Below are 22,018 nucleotides of genomic sequence, written 5' to 3' on the forward strand. Positions count from 1 at the left end.
GTGTGTTTAAAAATTTTGTCTGGCTTTACACAATTGGTACCAATGGGAACTTCTTTTTTGAAGCCCTTGGTTGCACACAAGGGGGCAGAGGGCATTCCCATTCCATTCCAAAGATAGCTGTGGAATGAAGTAACCTTGCCTTGCGATGTAATGCCTTTACAATAGCAGTTCCATTTGGTATCCCTGTAACTAATTAATCAAGGAAACAAAGGCATAGTTAAACAGCACATATTAAGTGTAATGTGTAGCTTGGTTCTCAGAACCAGCTATAGTTAGTAGTGTTGTTGTTATTCTTTTATTTATGTGGTGACTTTCTAAAATTATCAAAAATGGTATCAAAGCAGTCTGCTATAAAAATAAGCAAGTCTCAGAGAATATATCCCTAAAGTCAAATAAGACAAAAAAGATTCAATAAGCAGAATAATGAAATGTTACATTGAAATAGCAAGCATCGTGTTACAGTGATTCCATTGAAATTAATAAAGTAATTTTACTACAGTCAACTTAAGTATTTCTGTTTTCAGTGTGCCAGTCACAGTCAAATTCAGTTTTCACGGCCATGAGTAGTATTTCGTGGAATTTTAGAAAACCATGACTGGAATAGTGGAAAAAAACGTGACATTTATAAAGGCCTTTTAAAGTCTGCTGTGTGTAATACTTGGCTCTTTTTAAATCAATACTAAATCCCTCCATTATCAGAACTTTTCTCCATCATAAATGACATACTTTATGCCTAAGTTCATAACAGGATGTGAGAAAGATATTCTAATATCTAAAGTTTACTCACAATGGCAAAAGTTCAATAGATTTACAACAAAACCTTTTTGTAAAATATAAAAATATTTTAAGGGGGAACAAAATGAAATGAGTGTCTTAAATTAGAGCAATAAATAAAACAAAAATCTCTATAAAAGTCACATTCTTTGAAAATCACATTGGGGAATTTGCATGTCAGAGATGACGGAGGCTTAGCTATTAACTAACTAAAGAGGAGAAACAGCAAAATAGGCAGGCAGAAGAATGAGGAACTGGACAGATTAACATTTCTATAAAGTATTTTGGTGTTTGCACATGTTAATTATTAATGCTTAATTATTGATAGAGGCAGTTTTGATTTATATGTGGAAACATAAAATTGAAACTCACGGACCTTATTTTCAGCTGCTTCATTTGCAAGTTCTGGTAATATGTTCTTGTTGACATCATAAAGGTGGCACTTGAATAGTTCTGGCATGGCTGAGATACAGTGTTACTTTTAAAAAAATTGGAATGATGAAAAACTGTTATAATCAGCTATAGCTGTGGACCTAATTACACCGTGCCAGGAAGTTAATCCTTTTTATTTCAGGCTGAATTTAAAAAGCAGCAGTTCTACACTAAGACAAATCCACAGTGGCATTTTTCCACATTTCTTTTTCATTAGATGTATGAAAAGTAGTTTGTTATGAAGAACATATAATATGAAATGAAATGGAGCCTTAGGGATGGACATCCATTCAATATATCACTTCGAGAATAAGGCAGATTGTGTTAGAGAAATTCAGGTTCCAGAATGATGCGATGTGATATGAAGGTTGTCTGTTAAAAATATGGACTTTTTGAAAAAAATTTGAATGATCATTATAATGTATTCTAGCTCTAAATCCCACTGAAACAAAAGGAACAGAATGCTTGCTATCAGCTTTATTTTTATTTATATATCTATTAATCATAGTTCTATGGCCACCCATCTCACACGAAGCGACTCTAGGCAGCGTACAACAATTAACAGCTTGATCCTCATTGTGAATGCTGGGAGGGGATGCAGTCTCAGTTACACTGGTGAAATAAATCTTTGCCCGTATAGTAACACTTTACCACCACTGGAGAATGTTACTTGGCCAGAACTTTTATGTTGCTCAGATACATAAGAACATAAGATACTGTAAGTTACACTGGATATGATCAAAAGCCAGTCTGACCTAGCATTCCATTTATAAGGCTATCACAAGATTTCTCAAAGTTTGCAATGCCTTGACCCCTAAACTGTTAAATGAATTTGTGTGACCTTCCTCTCAAATAACACTTAACTAGACCCATTGGTTTAGCCATCTCTCAAAACTGGTTTCAGGATTTGCTCCTTGTTAGCCTGTGCAAGCTTCCTATGGGTTTGTCCAGGGTTCTGCTTTACCTGAAGAAGCCTAAATGGCTTATGACCTTCTGAGGGCTTTCAGCCCACAGTTTGAGACCCTGTGCCCTATGGGAAACTGAAAAACTGAAACAGGCTATGCTTATAATAGAGCCCCATATTGTCCCCAGCAACTGATATTAAGGGTTTTATTGCTTCTAGTGCTGGAGGCAATTTCTAGCCATCATGATTATAAGTTGTTGATAGTCTTGTCCTCCTTTAATTTGTTTTCAAGGTATTCAAATTAGTGGCCCTTGCTAGGTCTTACAGTAGCAAATTCTGTAGTTTAACTATGCATTATAGAAAGAAATGCTTCTATTCAGCTTTATTAGATAATCCAGGTATAACAAAGAAGTGAGAAAACTACCCACTTCCTCTTTACTATCATGTTGCCCCTCACTCGTTTTTTTCTAAACTAAAAAGCCCCCCTTGTCATAATGTTACATTATAATAGTTCCTTAATTGGGATAACTTGGAGTATCCATTTTCAAGCTCTACAGTAGACTTAAGTCCACTGGCTGGAATAAAATGTACCACTCTGAGTGTCCTGTTTCTTTTCCTAATGATCCCAAACATGGAATTTGCCTTTTTCAAAGCAGCTGCTGGGTTCATCATCAAACTATTCACACTATTATAAAATGGCACATTATTCTTGTTTTTCTAGGAATCAAGCCTGCCAGTATCTCCAGTGGCAAGAATGTTTCCCCTCTGCAATGCTGTGCTAATCTCAAAAAAAAGTATTAGCAGCAGCAACAGTGACCCCAAGAAACCAGGTGTTGTAGGCTGAGTTTCTATGTAGTGTTTTCTGGACTAAAGGCCATAAAAAGGTTTGTTGTTGTTGTTGTTTCGTGTTGTGGGCTTGCTACCTCTTCGTCTTCTGATGGGGGGGAGTCCTGTGCTTTCCCTGGAATCATAACATAGATAAAAGTAACTGATGGCTGCCACAGCTAGCATAAGATGCCATAAGAAAATTCAGTTCCCTGATACCAGATGTGGTGATTGCCAACAATTGAGGTAGTTTTAAAACAGCATTAGGGCTATCAATGGGTGCACATTTTCTCTATAATCAGATGGGGCATGCTTTAAATATGACTTGATAGGAAAGCAGCCACAACAGGGCAATTACCCTTCATGTTCTTTTCCTCTGTTTCAGGAAATTTTTATATATGTTTGCTATAACATAGAGCACCTCTAGCATATATTACTTTCTAGGCTGATGATGGTTTCTTCTGTTTTCAGTGTTAATTTTTGCCGACCTATTATGAATAACCAAAAATGAAGAGATACAATGTTATTTAGAGCTCAGCAGCTTATAGCTTCTAGGGAAGTTTCAAAGGGTATTTGATCAAATCATCCCATCAAGATTCAGTGGATTTTTGTGCATACGTATGCATACTTTTATCAAATCAGATCTCTGAACTGAATCACTTTGATAATTGAACTAGAAAATTCAAATTGAATTGACTTTTTGGATTGAATTGCAAATTAAGATTGGATCTTGATTGATTTAAGTGTCCCTAGTACAAATTTTACATGATGCATTTTATAAAATATAAAAGTAAATTTCTTTCTGTGAAGGGTATTAACTTGTAGCATGTATTGTAATTTTTCTTGAACAATTTTTTTTCTGTTGCTTAACATTTTCTGGAAAAGTTGTATCTTTAGTCAAGACTGAATCAAGACATCAGTTGCTTGAAGTTAAAGATTAGATGTTACCTCCACATCTTTCCATATACAAAGGCACCAACTAAACTGGTCCTTGAACTTAATTAATATTGACAATAGGAAGATGTATTCATCTGCACTTGAGGACATCAAACTAGTTGAAGAACATAGGGTAAACTATGATACATGGACAGCATTATTTTTAATTCTTCTATTAATTCTTTATTTATTTCTATTATAATTTTGAAGAAAAAAGTAAAGAAATAATACAGATATGGATACAAATGCAAATAAGCAAATACATATTTAAAGGGATATAAAAATATAGGAAAAAAAGGGGGGAAAACCCCTAATATAAGAATAAAATATAGGTGGAAAACTAGCAAACCTTGAATAACCAGCAAATCTGAATCATCATATGGTTAGTATGTTCTAATACAACATTAATGACTTAGTGTGTTGTATACATTTCTTACCTAACATAGTTGCATTAAGATGTGAAAATATTTTATTAGTGCAATTAAAATCAGTAAGAGAAAAAAGGAAAATATTAAAAAATATAAATATTAAACAATATACTGAAAAATTACTGTGAAGAATTTTAGACTATATGTCAGATTAAAACATGAACTCTAGAATCCAAATTTGGGATGTAAATTAAATTTTATATAAGATTTACTTTTAGGTGGGAAGTTATTCCAGACATTGAGGCATAATCCCCGAGTTTAATTAACCATTCTTTCATAGAGGGGATCAGAGATCTTTTCCAATTAAAGAGAGTATAAAATCCTTGCAGCTTTATATATAATGCTAGTTCAGGATATTTTTAAGATATGTAAGGCTTAGTCATGTTTAATAAAAATATATCTTAGTCATGTTTAATAAAAATATCTCTTGAAATGAGATTACAGCTTTCAAAACTTTCATTGTATGATGAATTAATTTCCAGTATTGTTGAGCTTTGCAACATTGCCATCACATATGGAAGAAAGATCCAATCTCTTCATTGCATTTCCAGCATTTCAAGGAAAAAAGAGTTACTCATTTTGGTAATCATAACTGGAGTAATGTTTGATTGATTGATTGACTGATTATGTGCCATCAAACCATTGTCGACCCTTAGTGACCACATAGATAGATTTTCCCCATGACGATCTGTTCCTAACCTGGTCTTTCAGTCCTCCAACAGTGCACCCATCACCACTGTAACTGAGTCCATCAGCTTTGTTGCTGGTTGCCCTCTTCCTCTCTTTCCTTCCACATTTCCAGCATTAGAGCCTAGAGTATTAGAACCAACTGAGTATGGAAGAGCAACGTGTAGCAAAAGACTTGAGAGACCTTAATTCTGTCCTGTTAATAATAAAATCTTGTAATCTAAACATATTATTGTCTCTCCATTGAGCAACTTTATTAGTGCTTTCTTCATCATAAAAGTAGACGTATTTATTTATTTATCTATCAAATTTGTCACCGCCCATCTCCTCCCACCAGAGGGACATTAAGTAAGGAAGCAGTGATGGCATTATTCTTCAGTGCCTTGTTGCTGCTTCTGATTCCCCACCATCTGCCACCTGAGGCATTACTCATTTTCCTATGGATAGGGCCAGTCCTGTAATTGATTGGGATAGGAAAGTATGTTTGTTGCTGTCTTGTTGTATGTTGAAGGTTATGACAAGGAAGGTGTTGTGAACTGCTTGGCTGGGTGCTTCTATCTAACATGCAAACCAGGTATGGCAGCATTCTTATTGTATTACCTTTGTATGTAGCTTTGAGAATGGATTATGCCTTTAATGTGTGTTTAATCTGAGGGCAGTTTGAGTGCATAATTGGTATAGTTTTACAAAGTTGCCTGAGAGTTTAGATTTTAAAGCCTCTCAGTCTAGGCTTTAAAACAGAGATGAATATCTGAGGCCTAATAAAGCTGATTTGTGAAAAGTGTTGGAAAAAAATTATCTCTTGTTGGGTTCTCTATGACCAACTTTTCTTTGGGACTTTTAACCATTATAATTCCAAATATATTCAGTGTTGTATGCATGAATTTGTATGTATAAATACACACACACAAATAGAGATTTTTGTGAAATCAGGTAAGGTAGTTGGCAGGAAGGGTTTTTTATTAAAAAAAAAAAAGATGCAAAATTTGTACAGATGTGGACTAATCCTCACATGTTCCCAGTTTTAGAAATAAACTTCCTGCTATTATTTATGTATCACCTATCTTTAAACTCCTGGATATTGAAGGATTTGCAAGATTATATTCAAAGGTGTGGGCATTATATGCCTGTGTAAAAGTTTTCTGAAGCCTAGCATTTTTTTACATTTTCTCATTTAACTCCTGATGAGCTCACGTTTAATCAGGTCCAAACTGTCTAATTATATGGTTTCAAATGTTCAGTTTGAACACTTAGGCATTGTAATGGTATCACCATCCCTAAAAGAAACCTGATAAACTTAACTGTCATTGAATAAATGCTTTGAGTGCAAGTCAAATGAATGTTCTTGTAAATGGGACAGTTTCATCATGTAAGGCGTGGGAAAGTTTCTATTTTTGTTTGCTAGGATTTTGAGATAATTTTTTTCTTTTCATTGCTGTGTCTTTTGTTTCATTTCATGTGTCTTTAGAGATAAACTTTATATACATTTCTTCATTTTCAAATACCTACACCTCTACTTTTTCTTTCAGTTCCTACAAAGTGTATTTAAATTTTCAGAACTTTGAAATATTATCAAATGGCAGTTAGTTTCTTCCAAAGGCAGGTTGCTCCAAATTGGGCAAAAGTTAAACTTCTGTGGTGCGGCCTTTTGAAATAATTTATCAACCTGGAAAATAGATTCAGGGGTATGTTTTTACCAAGAGGCCTGGCATAGTAGCTTGTTCTTTGATCCTTCTTTATGTTTTTCTCACATGTTACAAAATGCAGGACCATTAATATAGTGTTTCCTAATAACTTTTACCCAGTTTTAAGTGTGAGTGATTAAGCAGGGGAAATAAATAACTGTTTCAATTTTTCTTCTGACATTTGGTCTTTCTGTTGCCTTTCACAATTATCTCATTTTTCAGCAAGACTGGCTTTCTTCACACTTTATGCAACAATTTTGTTCATTTGATTATGAATGTAAAATTTAATATATTTTTATTCTTTGCTTATTACAGTTTCCTAGTCAGTGCTTAATATGAATATGATAAAACAATAATGCCAGCTCCAACCAAAAAAAAATGAAAAGATACCTAGGGCAAAGCAGTATTTGCACGAAGAATTCCAAAACCATCTCTAATGATATTATAGAGTAAAAATTATTTGTTGAATAAAAGTATTAAAAGAAATACCTGCAAATTCTACAGGAAGGTCAAGAGCTTTGCAAGGCAAAAAAATTCTGGTCCAAATATCTTTCAGATCAGACTTTGAAGAAAGCAATTAGAAAGCACTTGGTATCTTGAACTGATCCTCCTCAATCTAGAGCCCTCCAGGTGTGTTGAATTATAGGTCCCATAATTGCCAACAATATTAGAGTTGTCTCCATCTGGGCATACTTTTAAATAGCCATACCCACCCAACCTTGGCTACTTGCAGAAAACTAAGCAGGATTGGCTCAGTACTTTGGACGAGACTGCCAGGAATGTCAGGGCAGTGAGATAGACTGGGAAGTTGACAAAACATATTATAAGGCAGTGGCAAATTGTTTCTATATTCTTGCCACAAAAACTACAGAGATGTCAATGAATTCACCAAGCGTTAACAGTGACACAGACAGATTATCATATACCATACCATATCCCCGAGAGCAGTGCAGCATGGAAGCTTCTTCTAGATTGTAATTGTCAGCTGTACTATGTAGACCAAGCCAAGAAATCAACTCCAAAGGAAGGCTAAAACTACTTTTATTAATATTAGCTATAGTAACAGAATCTTGCAAGTTTGATGTGCTTTATACCCCTTCCCCCTGTACACTTATGTGAATTAGGGAGGTGTCTGCCTGAGTCACTTGCACATACTTCTTCTATTTTGGACTTAAGCCATGTGTTTCCCCTTGTCACTTTGGTAATGGATCTGGCCTATTTCTGTCATGGTCAGAATAGTTCCCTATTTTCTACTGTGAAGTAACTGGCAAAAATATATAGACCATATTTAGCCAATGTACTGGAGAAATCAAGTGAATTATTTTGTTAGATTTGGCTGAAAAATGAAATTGGAAAACTACTAGTATTTGTATTCCATTTGCATTTGCACCTTGTGTGTTGATCCACTCAGGCTGCACAGATTAGATTTGCTGATTCTAATGATTGTAGATGAATTGCCAGTATGACACAATAGTTGACCTTGGTTTTGTTTGTTTTACTTTATTTATAACGTACCATTGAAAATTTAGTGTGAAATGCCCAGCAACATTGTTATTTGATCCCATTTGGGAAAATCCAGGCTGGAAGATCAGCTGCTTGGCTGTTGTGAGAATTCACTCATCATCCTTAAATTTGCTAGGAATTGAATGCAAGCTGGGCAGGTCCAGTTGAGGTGATAATGGACCTGTCTTGTGAAATAATCTAGGATTGGTTTGAGCTTGTGGATCCTGAGGAAATGGACAGGGTGCTTTATGCTGTAGCTCTACCACATGTGGCATAGGACTGTGCTCTACCTGACTAGTGAAAGTGGTATGGGCAGTTGTAAATGCATCCTTAAGCAAGCTGTTCTTGCCTCCTGCCTTCCACCTAAGAAGTATGACCCCTTCTGAAAAAGCCATAGCTTATCTCAGCTATCTTGGGTAATTATCAACCTTCTCCTGTCAAGATGGTATCAGGGCTGCAGTTACAAAGAACTCTGGAAGAAATTGATTATCTGGACCCTTGGCAGTTGGGATGCAGGCCTGTGTATGAGACCAAAACTACATTGGTTGCTCTTGTTGAAGACCTTTGGTGGAACCAGGATAGGAGAGGTACAGTCAAGGTCCTGCTTGATCTTTCAGTTGCCTTCAATACCATTGAACAGGACATCCTTCTGGGCCAGTTGTGAGGGTTGAGAGTGGAGGGCACTGTTTGCAATGGGTTTTTTTTCTGAGTGGATAATAGCAGTGAGTGAGAGGAAGGAGGTTGTATCCATGAGTATTGCATTGCCACAGGGCTAAGCCCTTTCTTCTCTGCTACATGAAGTTCCTGGAAGAGATCATCCATTGGCATGGGGTGGAAGATACTTAGGTCTGAATCTGTTATATCAAGTGCTGATAGCTTCACCATGTGAATGGCAGCAAGTGTAGTGCAAAACAAGTCGATACTGCAACAAAGTAGGATCAATGCTAGGAACAATTACAAGAGCTCTGTACCTCCACCTGCACTGGGCAGGAATTGCAGTGGAAATTGTTGCCTGGATTCATACAGGGTCTGGATGTGGAAAAACAGACTTAGGCTGAATCCCAGCAAGACAGAGTAACTATGAATTGGAAAGCTGACTGAGTCAATTCTTAGCTCTGGATGGAATTGTATTCCCCTGGTATGAGCTGGCTTACAATTTGGGAATCCCTCTCTACCCCCAAAATGTCATCTATCGACACCTCATTGTCAAGCCTTTTCCATGATGGCCCCCTCTTGTGGATCTGCTTACTCCCAAAGACTCAGACCAACACCTCTAGTTTCTTCCAAGGAGCTGTGACAACAGGGCTCTTCAGGAGAGCATTTGGGGACAAATGGGTATTGCTGTATTCTACCCTGAACAGCGCTACATTAAATTGTTGGCTGTGAGTGGCTTTATAGTTTTGTTCTGCTTTTAACCCTTTCCTATGCTGATTGCTGTAATTACTCAGAATCTGTGAGAACTGAATGGCATAGAAACCAAAGTAAATAAATAAGTTGCAACCCACATTACTCTTCATTAAATTTTTTTTTAATGTGATCTCCTTACTAATGTAATCAATAAATTACAACTTCACATATGATATGACTACATTTAATGAAAGAGTGGTTAATACCTGCCATTTCTGCAAATGCCTTTTTAAAATGTAATTTATTAATGGTCTTAAGGACAAGAAAATAAAAAGACACAAACTTTATCACTTTTGTTTTAGAGCCACATCATTAAAACTAATCTGATAAAGGCTTTTTTTAGTTTTGGATTATAATCTGGAGTAATTGAATTTGGAATTCCGTGTTAAATCATTAAAAAAAATAATGGTACATAAAAAGGGGAAAAAAATTGGAACTTATCTAACAGCTGTAGTTATGTTTTCAGTTTGGCAAATTATATTCATGTATTCCTGATTCCTGCTCTTTTCTATTTTATAAATAGATCTATCTCTGTGACTGGCTGATTCACTTTTTTTGCATGTACTTTACAAAAAGAAGCTAGCATGATACAAACAAAAAATAATTAATTTTTCTTTAAAGTTGCATGGATGGGCAAAAGCATACTAGAGACTACTTCACTGTGTCTTTTGAAAAAAACAATTTAACAGTCTATCTGACTTCTTTATTTTTAGGAGCTTTTGTCTACGGACCTCAGTGCAAGTCCATTGGAAAAAACAGCTGCAACAATTTGATAATCACCAGCAGTCCAATGGTAGTTCAGAGACTGGGACCTCTATCTCCTGCTCAGCAGGTCTCAACAGCATGCAGCCAAATCAGCCCTAGTTTACAGAGGGCTATGAATATGACAAATCCAGATATACCATCTGAAACAAGGTCTTGCATTCTGTTTCTTCTTTCTTCAATATCTGCTCCATCAGAACATTCAGTTTTGAATTATCTTTCCTGGTGCATACCACTTAACAAGAAGTATTGCAATCTAGAATTGATGTGACCATCATACTCTCATCCTTACAGCATTTTGAATTTATCGCCAGTGATCAGTTTTATACATGTTAGTGATTCCTCTGAGTTTTCTTCCAGGATATTGGAATTAGGTGCTACAGTAATGCTAGTGAACTTTAAATAAATTAAAATAAACTTTAAATAAACTTCAGCAAATATCTATAGGATACTAATAGTTAAATTTATTTTGGACAGTGACTGGATTAATTTATCATTAAAATTAAATATTATCTAAGGCAGTGATGTCTAATCTCTTATGGCAAAGAACTGTAGTTAATATTCTTTGGGGGGCTGACATGTGTAATGAATGGATCTGTAATAGAAACTTGGCAGAATTTTTCACTTCTTTCATATTTTATGGGGAAGGTGTATTATTATTATTATTATTATTATTACATTAGAAATTAGTTTTAGCAATAGGCAAAGAGCACTCAAGAAGCTGCAGATAAAATACTTGAAGGACTGCCTACCTTACATTACTGGTCTTTCATGAGGGCTTCAGAAGCTTCTGAGCTTACACAGGACTTTCAGTGTGGTGAAAGACTAATTCTTTTTGCAGAAATTCTTATGGTGGTACAGTATTGGACATGTCACAGCTTTGTTAGTGTTCATTTTAATATGCAAAGATTTTAAAGTTTTAATTTTAACTATCAAAAATAAGTAACTGAGCTTTGTATGCCAACTGCTCCATATAATTACCAAGATCTGGAATTAAACTGCTAAGATTACATTGTTCTTTAATTTCTTGTCTTTACTACAGATCCCTTATATCACGTGAATCTTTGGCATCCACAACCTTGAGCCTGTCAGAAAGCCAGTCAATACAGAGTGTCAAACAAGAGTGGTTTCATGGTTATAGAATTTACCCTTCTCTTCCATCCAATCAGTGTTCACAAAATAGCAATGAATTAGGTGATGTCACAAATGCTACATCTGGGATATCCATGTCCAACAACTTTTCCACTTCACTGCCATCTTACTTGTTCAGTATGGAAAACCCCCACCCTCCTTATTCTAGTCCTCACCATTCCTCAGCCAGATCTCATTCAGCAAAAAAAAGGGCACTGTCCCTCTCCCCTTTGTCTGATGGAATTGGGATTGACTTCAATACAATCATCCGTACATCCCCTACTTCTCTAGTTGCATATATAAATGGTTCAAGAACATCTCCATGCAACATCTCTCCTCAACCTGAAGTTTATGGGCATTTCTTAGGAATAAAGGGAAGTTGTATTCCCCAAACTTGCTCTATACCAAATCCTCAAAAAAGGCTTCTTATGGCTAATTACAATGCTACCCCTCCAGACTACAGTGAAAGTGGAAACAGTGAATATCAGCGCATGCAACATTTGGAACAAAACAATCTACAGCCATTGGTCACAAATAATATGATGGTTCAACAAAGTACATGTCTAGCAGAGAGCCAACCTATGGGCATTGTGAAGGGTGGACATGGGGATGTTTTTTCTGGAAACACAAATGGCATACTCTCTGCATCTCCACTGGCTCCCCCCGGTCTTCCTCCTCCACATGGTCCACCCCCACCCTATCATGCACATCAGCATGCACTCATAAATCATTCTCGTCCACTTTCCTTGCCTCCATCTATCCAGAACTGTTTTTTAGATGAAGACAGTGAACTCGATGATTTCAGTGGCAAGCACTACTGTCGTTGGATAGACTGCAGGGCTACCTATGATCAGCAAGAAGAACTTGTGCGGCATATAGAAAAAATGCACATAGACCAGAGGAAAGGGGAAGATTTCACTTGTTTCTGGGCTGGGTGCCCTCGAAGATACAAACCATTTAATGCCCGTTACAAATTGCTTATCCACATGAGAGTGCATTCAGGGGAGAAGCCAAACAAATGCACGGTAAGCCTATAATGGGTGTTTATTACATACAAAAGATCCAGGAAATCTACTTTTCAGGGCTGTGCTGGTGTTTTCTTAGTAAAACATCTTGATAAAAAGGGAAATGAGATTTGTTTACATTCATTAAGGAAAATGAGTGAGTGAATGAAAATGTGTGCATAGATGGGGAGAAACATGTTTTAACTTGAGCTATTAGAGCACAGGCAAGCAAATAATTCGTCTTTTGCTTATGATGGCTTGGGTTCAGATCCTGAAAATTAATTTTGGTTTAAAAAGTTATTCAGTGAATTAGGTGAATTAGAAAAAAAAATGGCCTGATTTTTTGTGGGGGGGGAGGTGTCAGGTTTTTTTGTTTTTTTAAATTTATCCTTACTCCCCATGCTCCTAAAATGGATCCAGATCAGTCACTGCTGCCTACTCTGGTGAGTTTTGGCCTATAGATGGTATGAGGGTTGCATACCATGGGTTGCCCATCTCTGATATAGAGCCGTTGGATATACGTAAGCTCTCTTCAGATCTTCTAGTAAATGGGAGGTGACTGGAGTAAAAGCTTTTTGTCATGAGAAAGATTATGGAGTGTGTGGTGCATTATATTTCTGGGTGCTCTACAGGACAGCAGATGGCCAGTTATTACATATATTACTGTATTTTTTTTATTTGCTCTCAAACACCAAAGTGTCTTCAATTTTGTTGTTGTTTAAAAATAGATAAGATTACATTTTAACTGACTACAAAGGAAGACAGTTCTGATCAAAGTAGCTCACAATGTAAAAATAGAATATAGTAATACATAAAATAAAATATTTTTAAAATCACACTAGATATTTTCAAATATACTTCCTTGCCCATTCTAGCTCACTTGGATAGGAATAGTAGTCTAGCACATATAGAAGCTCCAGGTGAGAAGTCTATTCTAGATATATTTGAAGGTCTCTGTTCACATACTGTTCACAGCAGTATATTGTTTAACTACCTTCTTTATTTTGACGTAGGAGGAGGATCTTCAAATATTTAGTTGGCACCAGTATATTTTTTAAATGCAGATTACTTTTAAAATGTTGTTGCAGCTGATTACTTTTATATAGTGCCATAATCAACTGATTTCCAGTGCTTCACAAAGTCTAATACCATTATCCATTGAATAGCATCTTCATATTACTCAGGGTCCTGAATGATAAACTTACAGTTCTGAGATAATATAAATTGAATTAATGATAAAATTAAATGCCCTGAGATATCCCAAGCTACAAAACATACATTATTGATGCAAACTGTACATTCAGTGTGGCTGATTCAGTTGTATATACTTAGTAGTGCTGAACAAGCAAATGTTTTTATTACATTATTGAGTTTATCATTTGCCATAAAATGAGTTTTCAAAGAATGAGGCTTTTATTGCATGCTCACCCTGCTTCAGACAAGGGGTTTGTGTGGGATGAGGAGAGAAGTGAACAACTTCCATTTATAATTATCCTGTGTTTTTCCTTCACTTCCAGGAAAGAGTAAGAGATGGAATAGTTGCACAATTCCTTTTGATCAATAGTTGCAAGTTCTTTCACTTACACAACAGTAATTTAGTTTATTTAAATAACAGAATTATATAAATGGATTAAATTCCATAGTCTGTTTTTCCTAATGGAACGTCTTACTCTCCAGCTAATTATTTTTGTTCTTTTGAGTTTTTGGACTTTTCCTTGCTGCATAGTATATTGGCTCTTCTTTCTCCTGTTTACTGATTAGAATCACATTGGCTGGAACTGCCTATATTTACTTATTGAAAGATGAGAATGCTAAGTGCCAGGAGAATCTAATGAGAAACAAGAAAAAAAACAAAACCTCTGGACTCTCTAACATTGTTTTAAAATTCAGTGGCATAATTCTGTAATCCAAAACCTCTTTACCATATTTTCATCCTTGTGCAAATATCATATTTGGTACTTTTATTCCATTTAAGCAAGTCATTATGCAAACATTTTTATAATCGATTATGACTTCATTATCCTAGGTGTTGATTGAAGTACTGTAAGATCTTACACAACCACCACCAAGAGGAGGACTAGTAGGAGAGCAATATATATACTTCTTATACTACAGTGCTGTTCTAAAATAAATGGTTGGACAAGAGATTTTCAGAATAATGATGGATAACTTTTAATATAGGTAAAGGTAAAGGTTTCCCTTGACGTAAAGTCCAGTCGTGTCCAACTCTAGGGGGCGGTGCTCATCTCCGTTTCTAAGCCTTGGAGCCGGCGTTGTCATAGACACTTCCGGGTCATGTGGCCAGCATGACGACTCGGAACGCCGTTACCTTCCCGCCGAAGCGGTACCTATTGATCTACTCACATTTGCATGTTTTCGAACTGCTAGGTGAGCAGGAGCTGGGATTAACAACGGGAGCTCACCCCACCGCGCGGTTTCAAACTGCCGACCTTCCGATCGGCAGCTCAGCGGTTTAACCCGCAGCGCCACCGCGTCCCTATAACTTTTAATATATTTTAGGAATATTTACCTAAGATTTTAAAATGCAATTTTTCATTTTGAGTATGTTTCCATTTTTAAGTTTGTGAATGAATGAGAATTCTGCAGTGTCTATTGACAGAATGATGTTCAGACTGAAGAGCAAGTGCAGATGGATAGTGATTTATTATTTATTTATTACTCATGTCATCATTGTTTCTCTTACTTTCTCTCAGACATGCCAGAGAAAAGAGTGGGGACTGGTCAGCAAGCAGACTGTCACTTGTCAATTGCTAGTTTAAAGATTAAAAGGTATATACAAAGTTGAATAACATGCAGGTATTTTAGAGAATTATCTAAATTGTGAAAAGTTTACTCAAGGGAAACAACCTACGTAGTGTCATAAAAATAGCCACCTACATTTAATAAGAGAGCCAGCTTGCTGTAGTGGTTAAGGCATCAGGCTAGAAATTGGGAGACTGTGAGTTCTAGTCCTGCCTTGGATGCAAAGCCATCTGGGTGACCTTGGGCCAGTCACTCCCTCTCATCCCTAAGTAGGAGGCAATGGCAAATCACTTCTGAAAAGCCTTGCCAAGAAAACTGCAGGGACTAGTGCAGGCAGTTGTTGGGAGTCAACATTGATTATCTCAATAGCAATTGACTATAATATGGTAATATTTTATATATATGGTAAATTTGTATGTGTGCAGTAACTGTCTCTTTACCGACTTTTTAGTAGATTTGTTTTTGTATTTTCTATATCTTTTTTCTCTATGCATCTTGGATTTATGTTATTTAGTTACTTGATAATGTTTGTTAATCATAGTTCAATTAAAATATTATCTCACATCTGGCACAGGTCATTGCTAATGTGCTATTTTTAGTAGCAAGAATTTTGGGGGCAAAAGAGAGCCACTTTGAGGCCATTGTTAACAAAAACAAACTAGCACAGAGTAACGAGATAAACGTCTACTGTATACAGTCGCTTTTTTTTCTGTTGAGAAATAGATGTGATCCATCTTATATTATGAAGGAAATGTCCTCTTAATCTCCCCTTAAAAACATTTTACTTACTTTCCTTTGTTGTTGTACTGTGGCTTTCTTTTGTTCCTGAACTGGTGATTTCAAGTAATCCATCAATTTAAAATTATACAGTCTTTCTGTATGTAGTATTAAAACCACATTTTTGTATACACTTTCAGTGGACAAATCTATCTTGTAGATAAAATACTATTTTTATCTCATCTGCCTTTCCTTTTGTGCGACCAATATGGTAATAATTCTCTTGTCTAATATTTTCCTACATTTAAGTTACATTTAAGAATGTATTAAGAACATACTGCTAAGCAAACAAACTTATCTGAACCAACAATGGAATATAATTTACTGCTAATTAGGATTCATGACATAATGGAAGGACAAAGCTGCTTTTGTTTTGTGAAAGCCTGAAATGCTTGCCTACTGAAATACATCATCTTCTCTCCCCCCCTCTAATGCTTTTGGGCAATTTATATGCCAAAGTTCTAGTCCTGTGAGCGCCAAGTCCTGCTCTGGTAACTCAGTCCTACATGTTGATACTTGTTTTATATGTGTAGTTGAGGACATTCTGCTACTGCAGCCTGAGCTGTTCATTTATTTATAACTCTTTTGAAAAAGAATATAGATTTAGCCCAAAGCCTGAGGATACTTACTTAGAGTCTAAGTAAGTTGATCATGGAGCAGCAGTTTCCAAAGTAATGAAGTCCACAAAAGACTTTGCCAAAATTAATGGGCACAAATAATATTGTACATGAATTCGTAAAAGCAATGTTTGTTACTTCCTTTAAAATGAATATTGTTTCCAGATACTATGATCTTTTGCACAAAATAAAGGCAGGGCAGGCTTTTTATAACTGTTAAACTGAAGTAAGCTTAATACTTCTGGTGGTTGATGACTAAAATGTGTAGTACATCTTACTTTAAAGTAATATTGTTTAAATTTCAATAGAGAAAGACAAAAAAGAGTGGGGTTGCTGTATCTGTGCTACAAATACCCAACCAACCATTAGACAGTAGCAAAGGGTTTTCTGTATCTCTTTGCTGCCATCTAGTGGTCATTTGAAATTTTTCAGCCCAGATATAGTAGTCATAAAAAAGAAGCAACTTCTTTGGCATCTTACTGTTCCAGGGACACATCAAGGAGAATATTGGAGGCCAGGAACTTATGTAATGACTAGAGTACAAAAAGATATGTTCAAGAACCAGTGGAGGTAGGTGCACTAAGTGAAGATTAAGTCAAAATACAGAAGTGAGAATTCAGAAGACACAGTGCAGAAAATGTGGCACACCTTAGGGAAGAGAGATTCAGGATAAAAGAAATGGTAAACGGCAGAAACATAATGGAACAGTACTGTATTGTCCAAGCATAGCATTATTCACAACATGACAGAAATGCATGCAGAGGTTTATCTTTCCAATTTTTCAGTTGTGACTATAACTGTTCAGTTTTGTATACTGCCTTTGATTCTGTCACATTCAAAAAACTTTCCTTGCAGTCATGTACTAACATCCTCTCGTTGCTTGCTTTTATGTAATCATTTAGAACTTTGATTTCATCCTGCACTGATTACATAGATATTCTCTTCTAAAAAGATTTATTATTTTTGTTATTAAACTGCTGAGCTGCTGAGCTTGCCAATCGGAAGGTCGGCGGTTCGAATCCGTGTGACGGGGTGAGCTCCTGTTGCTAGTCCCAGCTCCTGCCAACCTAGCAGTTCGAAAACATGCACATGTGAGTAGATTAATAGGTACCGCTTCGGTGGGCAGGTAACGGCGTTCCGTGTAGTCATGCCAGCCACATGACCACGGAACTGTCTACGGACAAACGCCGGCTCTTTGGCTTTGAAACGGAGATGAGCACCGCCCCCTAGAGTCGGACACGACTGGACTTAATATCAAGGGAAACCTTTACCTTTACCTATTAAAAAAATAATTTTCTCTTGCATTGGATTCTTAGTTCGGTCTAACTTGGTGGGCTGTCACTACATCTATGTTTCCCAGCCTGCCCTATTAAAGTTTATCAGACTTTTTTTTTTTAACAACTGGCTGACACAAGCTGGATCAAACTGGCTGAATAGCATCTTTGTCTAGTTAGACTTGTCAAATTGTCAGTTTCACAAACATCTTCTGATGCAGCTATCTACTGCTTGGGGTGGAAATACACCGCTTTGCGGTATATACATGCTTCCAAAAGAGCTTTGGATCTTGTCCAGAAAGCTGTTGGAGAATACATATAACACCTTATTACTATGGTGAATAGTAATTCACCATAGTAATAAGGTGTTATATTATTTCTTGAATATTTTTGTCCATAGTAGAGAAAAAATAATAAAAGGCCTTTTTTGAGTGTCTGTGTAGTACTGCTGCTCCTGCTTGTGCCAAAGTCAATAATGTTGGCAGAGTGCTAGGAAAGCATTTGGCCCAGGAGAGATCAGAAAAGTCACACACCAGGCATTTCTATAAAAATAATTTTATTTACAGAAAACAAACATATTTAAAGGCTGTTTGCTGAGAGGAGAGATTTCTCTCAGCTGCATACTCTCTGCAAGCCTACACAGAAGGGAAACTGAAACTAAAACAAGTTCAGGCAAGTTCCTCCCTTAGGCAATGCAACCATTAACACGTGAAAAGGGGACAATTAAATTCAACCTCTTCACCCGGCCAAAATGATTAGTTACCATAGTAACCTTAATCTGTAGTTGTTGTTGTTTATTTGTTTAGTCACTTCCGACTCTTTGAGACTTCATGGACCAGCCCACGCCAGAACTTCCTGTCAGTTGTCAACACCCCCAGCTGCCCCAGGGACGAGTCCATCACCTCTAGAATATCATCCATCCACCTTGCCCTTGGTCGGCCCTCCTTCCTTTTGCCCTCCACTCTCCCTAGCATCAGGATCTTCTCCAGGGTGTCCTGTCTTCTCATTATGTGGCCAAAGTATTTCAGTTTTGCCTTTAATATCATTCCCTCAAGTGAGCAGTCTGGCTTTATTTCCTGGAGTATGGACTGGTTCGATCTTCTTGCAGTCCAAGGCACTCAGAATTTTCCTCCAACATCACAGTTCAAAAGCATCGATCTTCCTTCTCTCAGCCTTCCTTATGGTCCAGCTCTCGCAGCCATATGTTACTACAGGGAACACCATTGCTTTAACTATGCGGACCTTTGTTGTCAGTGTGATGTCTCTGCTCTTAACTATTTTATCGAGATTTGTCATTGCTCTTCTCCCAAGGATTAGGCATCTTCTGATTTCCTGACTGCAGTCAGCATCTGCAGTAATCTTCGCACCTAGAAATACAAAGTCTTTCACTGCTTCTACATTTTCTCCCTCTATTTGCCAGTTATCAGTCAAGCTGGTTGCCATAATCTTGGTTTTTTTGAGGTTTAGCTGCAAGCCAGCTTTTGCACTTTCTTCCTTCACCTTGATCATAAGGCTCCTCAGTTCCTCTTCGCTTTCAGCCATCAAAGTGGTATCATCTGCATATCTGAGATTGTTAATGTTTCTTCCAGAGATTTTAACTCCAGCCTTGGATTCCTCAAGCCCAGCATGTCACATGATGTGTTCTGCATACAAGTTGAATAGGTAGGGTGAGAGTATACAGCCCTGCCGTACTCCTTTCCCAATCTTAAACCAGTCCGTTGTTCCGTGGTCTGTTCTTACTGTTGCTACTTGGTCATTATACAGATTCTTCAGGAGGCAGACAAGATGACTTGGTATCCCCATACTGCTAAGAAGTTGCCACAATTTGTTATGGTCCACACAGTCAAAGGCTTTAGAATAGTCAATAAAACAGAAATAGATGTTTTTCTGAAACTCCCTGGCTTTTTCCATTATCCATCGGATATTGGCAATTTGGTCCCTAGTTCCTCTGCCTTTTCTAAACTCAGCTTGTGCATCTGGCAATTCTCGCTCCATGAATTGCTGAAGTCTACCTTGCAGGATCTTGAGCATTACCTTACTGGCATGTGAAATGAGTGCCACTGTTCGATAGTTTGAACATTCTTTAGTATCTGTAGTAGAAAAACATATTAACAAATAACTTTGGCAAACTTTTTCTGTATTAGTTGCTTTCATTGAACTGTAGGTAAATATCAATCTCTTTGCTTATAAGAATGCCTAAATCAGCCCTTTTATTTTAAGGGTGATTAATTACTTTTAAAAATCTCATGGCAATTTTAGCTGTTCAAACAGTTTAAGCTATCCATTAAAAAAAAAGGTATTGTGAATAGAGCTGAATATATAACAAAGACATGCCAGTGCTTTTAAATAATGGAATTCATAGTAATTGTTATAGCCATGGCTATTGTGTGCCAAGCAGTTAATTACAATGATTGAATAAAGCAATGTGTCCAACAGGACAATAGATGCATAATACCTGATACTGGGTATTGTTATTATGTCTGATACAAGCGTAATATTCAGGTTGGAACTTGGAGCCACTTCTTGCTTTCTTGCTACAGTACTGAATTATCACTACTAATGAGGCCACTGCCTCACTTGGATTTAGGAAACATGCATTTGCATTTAAAGGCAGAGCCAAGGGTTAGAGAATTCTGGCTTATATTTCACAAGGTGCATCATCATGTAGTATACATGGCTGGATTATAATTCCCTTACTCTTCCTACCAGAACAAGCAACTAAAGTAACCAGAGATTAACATCTGAATCAGGATTAGCCTGAACATTAGACAGTATTTGGAAGGGGCTTCCTAGTGCGTGAATTTAAGACTTCCAAAATGCCTAAATGGGGCTTCTTCCTTTTCTTCCCTCCAGTTGTCTCTTCAGCTTGCCACATTTTCTTCTATTTTGCTGTTTCTGCTGGAATGAGGGGTAGGAATGTGTGTATGTAGTGTAATTCTGCATGTGAGAGTGATTTGTACATGATAATAAAGAATGACTGGTGTACACCAATGGAAGATAATTAATTTCATAAATAGGGTACCTATTTCAGTTATTAATTCACTTAATATAAATGTATTTTTATTCTACCTTTTTTCTTTATATAGCTTTAAATTTAGATATACACACACAAACACACTTATTTATATATTTGATTTCTATTCCACTTCATACATACTGTATACATAAATGCACACATTTATTGGGGGGAGAGATCTCCAGGTTCAATTTCAACTGGGGTTGGCAACCCAAGTTGACAAGGTAGGAAAACTTGCATTGTATACAAGTTTTCTTTATTACATTTGTTTCTATATACTCTTCATTTTGGTGAGAATGGGGGATGGGGAATCATCTTAGAACTGTCTTCTTTTTCAATAAATAGAATAATTCCAAAAATGCTTTTCTTCCTATCTGTACCTTCATGCATGTGGAAGGAGCCATCTATGATTGTTCTGTGAGAACAATGAGTTTACATGTGCCTTTCTGAAGTTACCATTGAGCATATAGAAATGCTATTTTTGTCTTCATTTACAATTCCCTGAATGACATACTGTCACTTTTTCTGGACCATTTTTCATTTTCTCAATTATTGTAGGTTTAATTATTTGTAAAGTGCTTCAGTATCTATTCAGGAAAGTTAAAGTAATCAAAGAAATGGGGGCATTCATCATGGAGTTTATTCTTTTTTTTAATAAGTGTTCTCTGTCTCCACCAAAGAGAAGCATCTGGCTACTTGTTCCCTTGAACTGCATCTGTAGTGAAGATTTCAATGCATTAATGTTTGCACTTCTGTTTTGGCTTGCCAGAGCATCTGAATTTCTTGGATGACATTCTTTCAGAACTGTCAGATAATACATAAAATTGTGTTTCATAATCAAAAGCAAGCTATTAGGTTATTCCAGATACACAGCAGGAGGTTTTAAAGACAATAAGTATGAAAGATGGGAGTAAGGTATAAGCTTCAGATAGAATAAGGGAAAATAGAGAGAGAAAGATTACATGTTAGAAAAGAAAAATAGCCTAAAGCCAAACACAGAAGGATTTCTGCAGATATTAACAAAGTATCATTAAATCAATTGTTAAAATGACAGTTCCCCTTAAACACTTCTTTTTTTAATCATGAAAGCAAT

The 22,018-nt window shown here is 36.5% G+C and overlaps 1 protein-coding gene across 2 annotated transcripts in view; it reads left to right on the top strand.

The window, feature by feature from the left end:
- Window positions 1-22,018, top strand: part of GLIS3 (GLIS family zinc finger 3) — a 148,270-nt gene that overhangs the window by 44,830 nt on the left and 81,422 nt on the right. Inside the window, exons 4-5 of one of the 2 annotated variants that reach the window (XM_063295086.1) lie at window positions 10,295-10,496; window positions 11,386-12,499. In XM_063295086.1, coding sequence (XP_063151156.1) covers window positions 10,295-10,496; window positions 11,386-12,499 — 1,316 coding nt within the window. Of the gene's footprint in view, window positions 1-10,294; window positions 10,497-11,385; window positions 12,500-22,018 lie in introns of those variants that run through there. The other variant, XM_063295085.1, reaches the window with a different exon arrangement.

The sequence above is a fragment of the Candoia aspera genome, chromosome 2, assembly GCF_035149785.1.
Source record: "Candoia aspera isolate rCanAsp1 chromosome 2, rCanAsp1.hap2, whole genome shotgun sequence".
Classification (NCBI taxonomy): domain Eukaryota; kingdom Metazoa; phylum Chordata; class Lepidosauria; order Squamata; family Boidae; genus Candoia; species Candoia aspera.